This window comes from Lepisma saccharinum, chromosome 15 (genome assembly GCF_977018435.1).
Source record: "Lepisma saccharinum chromosome 15, izLepSacc3.1, whole genome shotgun sequence".
Classification (NCBI taxonomy): domain Eukaryota; kingdom Metazoa; phylum Arthropoda; class Insecta; order Zygentoma; family Lepismatidae; genus Lepisma; species Lepisma saccharinum.
The window spans coordinates 33142525-33156046 of NC_139243.1; the positions used below are offsets into that span (position 1 = coordinate 33142525).

The 13522-nt window shown below is 36.5% G+C and overlaps 1 protein-coding gene across 1 annotated transcript; it reads left to right on the top strand.

The window, feature by feature from the left end:
- Positions 1-11518: 11518 nt before the first annotated feature.
- On the top strand, positions 11519-12109 carry LOC145999191 (histone-lysine N-methyltransferase SETMAR-like). The gene has a single exon (XM_083136121.1). The coding sequence runs from the start codon at positions 11519-11521 to the stop codon at positions 12107-12109; it is 591 nt and encodes a 196-aa protein (XP_082992247.1).
- Positions 12110-13522: the final 1413 nt, after the last annotated feature.

Below are 13522 nucleotides of genomic sequence, written 5' to 3' on the forward strand. Positions count from 1 at the left end.
CCCCGAAAACTATGGATTCCACACTAATATAGGTAGTTTTCGATTATTTTTACATGTCAAACTTTCCACCCCCACCCCTAGGGGTGCCAGGGGTGTCTTGCCCCCACAGCATTTCTCTAGAGATTGCAAGTGATACGTGTTCCTATATTTGGTTGAAATCGCTCTAGGCGTTCGAGAGTTATGTCAGAAAAACATATATACACACATACATACAAACACACACATACATCCATTTTTATATAAATAGAGATTTATAAAAAATGTGAAAAATGTCCCATTTTTAGGCTATGGTTACTATTTAAATAATATTATATAAAAAGCAAGGAGTTATGAGATGCAATCACCCATTTTCCATCTGTAGGCATCCAGACCTTGCAAGAAAATCATATGAAAACCCATCCTCTCAAGTGGTACCGATCGCCTAAACTTGAGGTCCTGGCTCATGGAATAATTCGAATTATCAGGCTAACAAACTTAAAAACACAATATACGCTGCTTCTTTCTATCAATTGTTGTTCTGGTTAATTAACAGGATTAACGTAACTCCTTAACTACTTATTTCTCTACTTAACTTTCGTAGATTTTCTGAGCCCAAGCTCCAGAATTGTATGGTACTTCAAACATAAATACTAATAAAACAAAACAACACATCCTGTCACATGTAATAAACAATAATATTTACTCCTTCGAGTACGTCAGATATTTTTACAAAATATTATGTATTATTTACAGAATGCTATGCCACCAATGTCAGAAGGATGGGGGACAGAAACGACGGACATGAAATAGTCATATAAACTATGTTCCCCCTATCGAGAGGAACGACAGACATGAAATAGTCATATAAACTATGCAGGAGTTGTTTGTCCCTGTCCTGAGCAAGATCTATATACTCTTTTCTATCCCTACCAATTTCCTTTAGGTCCATCTCGACATTATCCCCTCCATTTTTGTATTGGTCTCTTACCATCAGGTTTCCCAACAAGAATCCTATAAGCTCTTCTTTCCTCTCCCATTCGTACCACATGACCTACCCACCTAAGTCTTCTTGATTTAATCATTCTAATAATATCTGGACATGAATACAAATTATGTAGTTCTAAATTATGTAACCTTCTCCACTCACCTGTCTCCTCATCCCTCTCAAGTCCAAATATTTTCCTAAGGATCTTATTTTCAAATACTCTCAATTTATGTTCCTCTTTCGATGTAAGTGACCAAGTTTATTTACTGTATTTAACTTCTATTTCTTGTAATTAACAAACGAATCTAATTACTATGACATGTTAAAAAATGTATACTGTAGTTACTATATGTTTTTCTATCAGCTTATTTTCAAATTTATATTATTATGTATAGTCTTTGATTTATAACTATATTATATAATTTATAACCATATATATATATATATATATATATATATATATATATATAATAACTATCAAATTATCTGAGAGTACACACAGACAAGCACATGCGTACACACTCTTGCGTACATAGATATGCCTCTTTTCAATTTGATAAATTTGAAAATTTACATTTTGCTCTGTTGGGATTTACAGAGCTGTCCTGCTTGGCTCTATGAGCGTCCCACAATCGGCAGAAGTGGAGTATGCTTGGTGGACTACAATGTGATCCTCCCAGCTAGATCCGAGGCATCCGCTGACCAACGACAGGTGCGGTCCTCCATTCATATTGGGGGTTAGGCGTAGAGCTGACAACTCTGCACTGTAAAAAGACATGTCAAGAAACAGCAATATGAGGCCATGGATGTCCCCTAGGTTAAATATTCCAGAGGTAAAATAGTCCCCCATTCGGATCTCCGGGTGAGGGCTTTTTTGGGAGGTCCCTGGACTAAGGATAAGATCTACATTAGGAATAAGAATATTAAATTAGGCACCTGGAAGGTTCTGAGCCTTTACCGGCCTGGGGCATTTCAGTGTACAGTTAATGAGATAGTTAAGTATAAATTAGATGTAGTAGCTGTCCAGGAAGTTAGGTGGCCAGGAGAAGGGAATTGTAAAACTAAAAATTATACTTTTTTCTATGGTGGTACTGAAAATCATAATTATGGAACAGGATTTTTCATAAAAAATAGAATTATCTCGGCTCTTAAAACAGTAGAATTTATTAGTGATAGGATATCATATGCAGTTTTACAGGGTAGGTGGTGTAAAATTATTTTAATAAACATACATGCACCAACGGAAGAAAAAGATGATAATACTAAAGATGATTTTTATACAGAGGTAGAACAGGTATTTGATAAATTTTCTCAGTATGATATGAAAATTCTGTTAGGTGACTGTAATGCACAGATTGGCAAAGAAGAGACATTTAAACCCACGATTGGTAAAGAAAGTCTTCATGAATTAAGTAATGATGATGGTATAAGATTGATTACTTTTGCAACCTCAAAGAAGTTAATTGTGAAAAGTACAACTTTTAAAAAGATAGCTATCCATAAATATACCTGGTCTTCTCCAGATGGTAAAACTCATAATCATTCTCATTGATAAGAGAAGGCATACTAGTATAATTGACGTTCGTTCACATAGAGGTGCTGACTGAGCCAGTGACCATTATTTAGTAATTGCTAAATTAAGAGAAAGACTCTCAGTGATAAATCATAAGCAACAAAATCTAAAAGTTCTAAAATTTGATACAGGAAAGTTTACTGATGAAAGAATTAAGAAACAAATTAAACTGTCAAATAGATTTGATGTTTTGCAGGATTTAAATGATGATAAAAATATAAATGAAACAGACGTAAATAAGAATTGGGAGCACATACGTAATGCAATAGAATCCGTAGCTAAAGAAAATATAGGATACCATAAACCGAGAAAAAGTAAGCCATGGTTTGATAATGAATGTCATAATCTAATAGATATAAGAAATCAGGCTAGACTTAGCTGGTTAAATAACTCTGAAGATACAAATCTAAGCAATTATAATAGAATAAAGCGAGAAGTTAACCGCACGTTTAGAAGTAAAAAAAGAGATTACTTGAAAAGCAAAATTAACGAAATTGAAACAGCAGCAAAAACAAAAATTTCAGAGATTTATATAAAGGTGTAAATGAATTTAGAAAGGAGTGGCAACCTAAAGTAAACTTGATAAAAACTAAAGACGGTGATTTTCTACCTGACCCAAGCGATATTCTAAATAAATGGAAGAACTACTTTAATGACCTTTTAAATGTTCGTGTATGAGATAAATCAGAAGTAAATGAAGTGCACACAGCAGAACCTTTAGTTCCAGAACCTAACTTGACTGAAGTTAAACATGCTACTAAAAGGCTAAAGAATAACAAAGCACCTTGCATTAATTTAATACAAGCTGAGTTAATTAATAATGGTGGAAATTCGTTAATATGTCAAATTCATAAATTAATTTGTTTAATATGGAATAAAGAAGAAATCCCTCAACAGTGGAAAGAATTCATAATTGTTCCTGTGTTTAAAAAAGGTGCTAAAATGAACTGCAATAATTACCTTGGAATTTCTCTACTCTCAACAACATATAAAATATTATCTATCATTATTTTAACAAGACTAACCCCATATGCTAATGAAATTAAAGCTATAGGTGATTATCAATATGGATTTAAACGTAACAGATCAACTACAGATCAAATTGTTCACATTAGACAGACACTTGAAAAAAGTGGGAATATAATCAAAATGTTCATCAGTTATTCATTGATTTCAAAAAAGCACATGATTCGGTCAAAAGAGGTCAATTATATAATATATTAGTCGAGCTTGGAAAATATTTGGACTTGAGAGGGATGAGGAGACAGGTGAGTGGAGAAGGTAACATAATTTAGAACTACATATTTTGTATTCATGTCCAGATATTATTAGAATAATTAAATGAAGAAGACTTAGGTGGGCAGGCCATGTGGCACGAATGGGAGAGGAAAGAGGAGTTTACAGGATTCTTGTTGGGAAACCTGATGGTAGGAAGACCAAGACGAAGATGGAGGGAAAACGTTGAGATAGACCTAAGGGAAATCGGTAGGGATGGAAAAGAGTATATAGATCTTGATCAAGATAGGGACAGATGGAAGGCCTGTGTTGTTGCAGCCATGAACCTTCGGGTTTAAGAAGGCTAGAGAGTTAGTTAGTTAGTTAGTCAAGTTTGGAATACCTCAGAAGCTTGTTAGTATGATAAAAGTATGCACCAGTGAAACAGAAAGTAAAATTCGTGTGGGTATTAATATGTCTGACAAATTTACAATTCATGATGGGTTAAAACAAAGAGATGCATTATCTCCATTGCTCTTTCATTTTGCCTTAGAATATGCTGTTAGGAAAGTAAAAGAAACTAACGAAGAACTAAAATTAAATGGTGTGACTCAGTTGTTAGCATACGCAGATGATGTAGACTTATTACGAGATAATATAAATACAATTAAGAATAATGCTAAAATATTTTTCAAAACTGCTAAAGAGATAGGTTTAGAAGTTAACAAAGAGAAAACTAAATATATGCTTACAGGCCGAAACCAAGTGTTATTGTAATAATCAAAATCTAATTATTGATAACAACTCGTTTGAACCAGTTTCCAAATTCAAATACTTAGGAGTAATATTAACAAATGAAAATTATATTAAAGAGGAAATAAAAAGTAGGCTTAATTCAGGAAATGCATGTTACTTCTCTCTTCATAAACTTTTGTCTTCTCGTTTAATATCTAAGAAACTAAAAGTTAAAATATACAAAACAGTAATTTTGCCTGTAGTATTATATGGGTGTGAAACTTATTCCATTACATTGAAAGAGGAACGTAAATTGAGAGTATTTGAAAATATGATCCTTAGGAAAATATTTGGACCAAAAAAGGGATGAGGAAACATGTGAGTGGAGAAGGTTACATAATTTAGAACTACATAATTTGTATTCATGTCCAGATATTATTTAGAATAATTAAATCTAGAAGACAGGTGGGTAGGCCATGTGGTACGAATGGGAGAGGAAAGAGGCGTTTACAAAATTCTTGTTGGGAAAATTGATGGTAAGAGACCTGTAGGAAGGCCAAGACGAAGATGGAGGGACAACGTTGAAATCGGTAGGGATGGAAAAGAGTATATAGATCGTATCTTGCTCAAGATAGGGACAGATGGAAGGCCTGTGTTGCTGCAGTCATGAACCTTCGGGTTTAAGAAAGCTAGAGAGTTAGTTAGTTAGTTAGTTATTTTTATTTGCATAAAATTTGAAGTTGTGGGCGGTAATTGCCCCCTGCAGGTACACTTGGCCGTCAATGTCCCTCCTGAAGTTGCGCCACTGGCAACGCCATGCTTGTAACCGGTGTGCTGGCAAGTAGAGAAATATTGATTAATGCGCATAAAGTCATTGGTGCTGGCAACCCTGGTTGTACGTGTTACTGGGTCGAGTCGAGCGAGGCAGCCAGCCAAGCACATGATAATCACGTGTTTGTCTCGTTGCTTGTGTTTGCACTCAGACGAGTCTGTGGAAATAAAGTCTTTCCATTAGCAACCGAAAGCGTGGGATTTGCAATCAATGTGATAACACCTGAACGCTCGATAATTGTCGGGGAAAGTGGCGCGTGTCTTTATCCGATGATATTTTTAATCTTCGTGGCGATCTGTTGATAAGAGGTAGAGTTCGTTTAGGGAAGCATTTGTTTGATTAAACTAATTTCTCCCACAATTAGGATTACGTTTGAATACAGCGACAAAAGTAAAAAAGAAATGAATGGTTGTGGCGTGTCAGCGTTGTTCTTAAACTTCCAGTGGCGTGCGCGCAGCGGGTAGCGAATCCAGCAGTGATAGATCTCTCGATCATAACACCACTTGTAAGCAGTGGTGTCGATTAGGGGGCCGTGTGGGAGGGCAGTTTTCCCCTCTCTATGCCACTTATGCCTCCGCTCTATGCTAGACCTTATCTACCAAGGAAAAAGTAAACAGAAAAATTCCCGCATAGCCCCGAAAACCATTCCTGCATATCCCCGAAAACCATTCCCGCATAGTCCCAAAAACCATTCACGCATAGCCACAAAAACCTTTCACCAGAAGCCCCACGCACCATCACAGTAAGGTTAGGTTAGGTTGCTTTAGGTTGGGCAATATAGTGAAAAAACTGTATGTTTGGAAACACTTACCGGGGATTACGGCATCAGATGCTCGCAACATCCGGTTCAAGTACAGGGATGGAAATGCAAGCAACAGCTTTCGTGCATCGGAAGGACATTATTATAGAAAAATACATGATTTAGCGGCAAAATAGTTTGAAAAATGCGAGAAAACACTTCTACGAACTTCCGAAATTACACAGAAACTCAATTCCGTAAGTACTTTCTCCTGTAAATCTGAAGAAATTAATTTCCCGCATATGACATTTTTACCCTATTTAGTTATACATATTATAAATATAACTTTTTAGTTAGGCTAATAATACCTACTGTTTTCTATATTAATAATATTCCTTATGTGATATATTAACCGCAGACTCGTAAACTAATCTTCCATTAAGTTTGAGGTTGGTTTTTTTAAGTCCACTTTATGCACAGGAAAGCTAATCGGAAATGGACCTTCCAGTTTAAAGTGGGATCCGAACAACTATGTGCCTCTACCAGGTATCGAACCGGAGACCCCTTGATTAGAATGCGACGACGTTACCACCATGCTATCTGGGAGGCTCTCTTCCATTCATAAATATGGGGTTGTAGTTTCTAGTGTGTGTGTGTGTGTGTGTGTGTAAATATGTATGTGTATGTTCGACTGTGATTTGATTTTTGTTGTGTCTTTTTGTTTCACTCTTGGCTAATCGCGTCGATGAGGATGGGTGATAATATGATTAAATTGATGAAGGGAGACCCACAAAGATCATGTATGCCCTGGCCAGGATTCGAACCCGGGACACATCTCCGCCAAGGTAGTCGTCATATATGGGTGTATATAATCTACCTATATAATTGTTCTGGAAGAGGAGTTTCAAATACAGTTCCACCTAATCTTATATGAACAACAAGAGGGTATTTCAATTATTTCAACAAGATATGACATGAGTCGAAGCATGGGTTCAAGGGTCAATCCGTGGCGTGCCCGAAAGCAATGTCGTTTCCTTGTAATCAAGAGGTTCCTGGTTCGGCTCCCAGATTAAACTGTAGGTCCAGTCTCCTTCGTCAAAATGAACTTTGAAACAAACTCAAAATAAAAAATAAATCACGTGTTAATCTTCATGAAAGAAATATACACATCAACTTAGTTTAAATTCCAACAAGTATAATAATTAGAAAGATTGAATTGATTGTCGTGTAAATTTCGCCAGGAATTTTGGGGATCCCATAAAATACCAAAATGGCTGGTATCGGTAATGAATTCCAATCGATATTTAACGATAAGAATATCGATACATTGGTATCAGTCTTATCTTTTACCTATACTTTTCTTTAGTTATTTAAAGTCGATTTTCCGTCTCTTTAGATCAATCGCTACGACTAGAATGATTAGATGGATTAACCGAAAGACGGATACAGCTGTATGCTTTTCAGTTTCTTCAGGTTCAAGGCTGATCAGGAAGTGACGAGAGTGTTGGCTCACGTAATACACAATGTTCCCGAAGCTATAATATTTGTACAGTATGAGCGAGGAAGAACAGACATCACTTCTATTATCATTCTTCAATCAGTAAGGTGCAGGAAGGTAAATATTTTCCTGGAGCAAACAGACTGGTGCCTCATAATGGGCCACTTGTGCACTTAAAACTGCAACTGTGCTTTTCTAATAGATGCATTCAGAGTCGAAGCTGGAGATTTCTATACCGAGGGAAGAATATGGTGTCCATTGTAGAGATGTATAAAAAAGTTATTAATCACTTTTCTGTTTGGAAGGTGCAAGTAAATTGAAATGCAGATACTTTTTCGAGTGATAGTAATTATCTGTAACTTAGTGCCTATTTAAAATCAGTAACTGTAACTTATACAATTGGTTATTTTAATAAAACCTAATGGTAAAAACTTCCCTCTGCATATTACAGCCTTTGGAGGGGGTGGTAGAGGTAGGGTTCCACACATTCACAATCTCGGCAACTTGTGGAGGTGATGCAGTGGCGGCTGCTGGTCTGGGTCTATGGGTATTTCCAGGTTTCGAAATGGAATTTTTTCAAGAAACGGTACGCTTTACTTTGTTAACATGCTGTTCTCTGTCTTTTTGTCTCCGATTACGATAGTGGCGAGACGGATCGGGAAGGTTCGAAATATTCATTAACCGGAAAGCGGTTCCGGTCCGGTATTTCGACCCCTGAGTGTTGCCACCCCACCATCCAATTATCTGCACCCATTTTTGCTAATTGTATTGACAATCTGGGATATGATGTATCATAATGATTGTGATAGGAGAGTTGTATTTCATGAAAATTTATAGAAATGAGCTTTATTCCAAATCCAGTGATTTATTCAGTGGATCACGAAAGGAGCGAAGTTATTTGGTATTCGACAACCTGACAATCTCTCACAACACTATACCGATAATCTGAAATGGCTTGTAAGGGATGATAATATCGCCAGTATTTTGTGTAATTACTATGTTTTACAAATGCATCTCCAATATAAATATGTCCCATCAGAAGCCCAAGTTCAATGCCACATAAACGTTTTCAGCGAACACTTTATTTAACTACCATTTTTAATGTACTTATTTAATTTAGTCATTGGCATGATGATCCTCGAAACCCTAATAAAATTAGAATAACACCTTTACAAAAATTATCTCAAATCAGGGACATAAAACCTCGCAGATTCTCATATGAAGTGAATAACGAATTGGATTGACTGTTCTGTGACAAAAAGACAAGATTAAAATCTCATTGTCTAAATTCCCGTTCAACTTCAAATACAATTCAGAGGGTCTAAATGACACCGATTCCTCCAACTCCTATAACCTTTCTGCTTAATACATCATATAATGACCAAATTATCACTTATCATGTTTTTGCCAGGAGCTCTTTAATTATTATGTTGTCTATCACTGTATTTTCTACCTTTAAGGATGTAATATGCACATTGAAGTTTATTTTTAATATTTAAATATTCGTATGCTGCTCTCTGTATTTCTGTTTGTTATATAGTCTACCGTGCTTCACATCTTAGAAACTTTACTACAAAATTACTGAGATTCCAGCTTAAAGGTGTTATTCCAGCAATCAAATATACTCGAATGATACACACCTGTTCCACTTTTCATGAAATTGTGCCAAAAAAATTTACTGTTTAAAAATAAATTATTGAATTTCCAAATATCTGGGCCTCTACAAATTCAAAGTCCCTTAACACCCCTACAAATGCAAAGGCTGGGTTTAGATGGTCATGCTAGAAACAGGCTAGGCCTACGGGGAACCATATTGGTGTGTTCCAAGCGGACGTCCGCCATATTGAATTCAACTCATTTTTTTAAAAAATGTGAAGTGTATGATGCGACATATCAAATCAGGTTAGATTTTCACGAGAAATGCAATGGTGAAGGTTTTTTTAAACCTATCTTTAATCAGGAAAAAAGTTATGACTGCATGATTGTAACAAACATCTCATTCTCCAAGTGTGAGAAAACAGTGCCAGAATGCTCATAAAGCATGAGGGACGCATCGAGATCTTACTGCTGCCTGGGAAGAGATGTTCCCGTGCCAATGAAAATGACTTTAATCAACTTTTGGGGTAATTGTGCAATTGTCACACTCGAGACACTGGATCTCGTTGAAAGTGTCGTTGACGTCATTGCACACATGTTACAATCACGCTGTCAAAACGTTTTACTGGTTAAAGATACGTCGGAAAAGTTCCACAGTTGCATTTCTCGTGAAATTCTAGCAATTTCAAAGCCTAATATGATTGATGTTTCACTAAGATATTAGAATCAAATATTAGAAGTTATATATTTATTTATTAAATGATCACATGTTTATTAAATATTTGATAAATATGAAATGTTTCATATAGAGAGAAACACATAGAAAAAAAATACCAGAATTAATCAAATATATTTTTTTACAACTTACAGAAATTTTATAGACTCACCCTAACTGCTTGTGTTACCTACATTACTTCACAAACTATTTACACTGAATGATCACGAGTAGTCAAAGTGTCTCAGTGGTCTAGTGTAGGAAATACATGTCGGTTGTAGTCGAAGCTGGATTGAAATTCCACATACCTTTCTTCAGAGTACAGTCTATAATAGCATAGAAGGAAATAAGGATCCAATTCATTTTCCAGAATAGCCAATTCCATTTTCCATTTTTTTTTCACGATTCAAATATTGGGATTTCGGGGAGGTAAATTGTTATACATGATAGAACCTGCAACTGGAAGATCATTTAGCATTTGAAATGAAAATTGTCATCTGCGTGTTGGTTTAGGGTCGGTGTAAAAATTGGAAACACATCGTTGCCAATCCCTGAACGTAATAAAAACTGTGTATGTACAATTGAACATGCATATGTTATTAATACACAAATATGTATTACATTGGACTTTTTTATGAATATTAATGCTATTATGTTTCATTTTAAAAGTTTCCTTGCATTACATAAATTACAAAATGTTAATTATGGATTATCGTATATATTTTTAGTAACTTTAGATTTCAAATGATCATAGATTAAATATGCCAGCCTGCAAAAACCTGGTGTCTTGTGTCAAATATCTGTAACTCAGAAACGAGTACAGACATAATATTTGTGGACTAATACACGTACCAAATTGTTACTAGTTGGATTATAAATTATCTCATATTGCTACATGTACATATTTAATGTGTACAAGTAATCGTTAATTTAATTTTTGAAAATAAACGTGTAAACTTAATTTCAATTTAGTGTACACGCTGTGTATGAGTATGTCCATAGGTTACAAAATATTACGAACAGTTGTCAACCTTGTCAAATCATTTGTCACGGTGTGCGTTTGAGGAAACTGTCGATAGTTCCATTTGTAAACCTGAATGACGCGAAGAATTGTTTTCGAGCTCAGACAATTCCTGAAGCAAATAACATAGAGAAGTACATTAGAGCTTCGACCAGAAAGGTCGTTTCCATTTAAGTTGAATATTTCTGTTGGATATTGCTTTAAAGCTCTCGGAGAATGAAATACAAATATTTCAACTGTTCTTCTTTCCAAAATCTAGCTTTAACCAAGCAACCCTCTGTCATGCCTGAAGAGAATGTTTATTTCCGCAGCAAAATAATCTTGCATCTGAGCAACATAGATCCACTCACGTGACCAATTTCCTTCAGGTCCATTTTTATATTGTCATTCTATCTTTGCCGTCTTACAGGCCTCTTGCCATCTGGATTCCCAACAAGTTTATCTCTGAACCTCAGTCCACATACGAGGGGGTATCCAAAAGTTTTAATTATAATAAAGAAGTTATAGAGATATTTACATGAAACTTTTTGTGTGCAATCAGTGTCATTGCCATGCATACTTGTGCAAATATCAAATCTTTGTCTAACGTAGTTTTCTTTCCACAGGCTTTAGAAGACATCAACCTGCATGATGAACAAAATTGAAGCCCGAAGTGTCATAAAGTTCCTCCATTTGAAGGGCAACAACGCACGCAAAATCCACGACGAAATGAAAGCTGTGTATGGGGATGCAAGCCCATCATATGACACGGTTGTGAGATGGAAAAGGAACTTTCAAAGTGGTCACATGTCCCTGACAGACGAGCCACGAGCGGGTAGACCCTCAATCAAGGATGATCTTGCCATGGTGAAGAAAGTAGAGGCCGTTATCCTCGACGACAGAAGATCGACCATGGAAAGAGTGATGGCGGAGACTGGACTAAGTTACGGAAGTGCGTGGAGGATTATTCATGAGGAACTGCACATTAATAAGGTGTCTGCACGCTGGGCACCTCGCTTGTTGACACCTCTTCAAAAGCAAACACGCCAGGACTTTTCCCAGCAGAATTTGACTCTGTTGGAGCGGAATGAAGACGATTTTTTTGCTCGTCTCGTCACTATGGACGAGTGCTGGGTATACCTCTACGATCTGGAGACCAAAGAAATGAGCAAGGAGTGGAAACATCCATCCTCCCCTCCCCTCCCAAGAAGGCGAAGGTCCAGAAATCTGCCGGGAAGGTGATGTTGTCCGTTTTTTGGGATAGCCGCGGGGTAATCTTAACCGATTACCTTCCGAAGGGCGAGACTCTCAACAGCGATTACTACTGCAACCTTCTGGAGAAACTGCGTGATGCATTGAAACAAAAACGTCGTGGCATGATCAGCTAAGGCGTCCGTCTCCTGGCCGACAATGCACCCGTCCATACGGCCCAAGCATCTGTTGTCGCCGCCGACCATAGGGCTATGAACTTTTGCAGCATCCACCTTATTCGCCTGATCTTGCGCCAAGCGACTTCTTCCTCTTTCCCGAGATGAAGAAACCACTTCCTGGTCGGCGATTTGACGACAGCGAGGATGTCATTTTCGAAGTGGAACAGTGGTTTTCGAGCAAAGCGGAGGACTTCTACAAAGAGAGCTTGAAACAGGTGAAGAAACGCTGGCAAAAATGTGTGACTCTGCAGGGAGACTACGTGGAGTAGAACTAACTTTGACCACTGCAAGTGACTATTGTATGTTTTTTTTATTTCATGGTGATAATTAAAACTTTTGGATACCCCTTCGTATGTTTCTCTTTTTATATATATATTTTTCTCTCTCTGTGTCGTCCGATCATCTCTAGCTCTCTTTCTCCCTCCAACTCTATTATCTCGTCCGCTCTACTCTTCAACTCTTCACCTTTTTTCTATTTCATCCATTCTATATATTTCCACACTCATCTTTCTTCCTCTTGATCGCTTATCGTTTAATACCTTTATTCTCTCGCGTCTTACTCTCTGTATACGCTTCTGTCTTAGTTCTCGATACTTTTTCTCTGGGAGCTGTTTCTCCTCTTATTCTCTCTCTACCCCTGTCTATTTTATTCTCCTCTATGTTTACCATACGTTTTTACTTTCAAACATACTTTGTTCGCTACGTTCGTATTTTTTAATATGTATCAATGAAGTGATTTTGATTTGTTCAAATATTTTTCCTCTTACTCTTTTCTGTAATTCCTTTAGTATTTCTTGTTTGATTATATCCCTTTCACGTTTTTTAGAAGCGTTTGTTGTGTGCGCATTTCTGTTTCTAGCTTATTCCTCATCATTGTTATTCCAAAGTGTTTGTAATTCGACACGTTAGTTCAATTGATTCACAATCATTCAACTCACTCTTCTTGGGTTGCACAAAATTCTCTTTCTTTTTCATAATACATTGAGAAGCACCTCTCTTGTTATTCGATGAAGATCAATTAGATGAATTCAATAACGGTGGATTTGATGAATGATTTGATATAACAATTTTGACCTTTTTTTTAAATTTGTGAGTAAAATCTGGAGAAAAGTAAAGTGGTGTTTAACCGAAACACCTCGATAAAAATTTAGCAGGAAAACATTTCACAAATTGTCATGTACGAAAATTGGAGATTCTCTTCACGAATTTGAAATAGTGTTCTACC

What these genes read in the sequence shown, in the direction of transcription:
- LOC145999191 (XM_083136121.1), top strand. Translation starts at nt 11,519, where the DNA reads ATGAACAAAATTGAAGCCCGAAGTGTCATAAAGTTCCTCCATTTGAAG.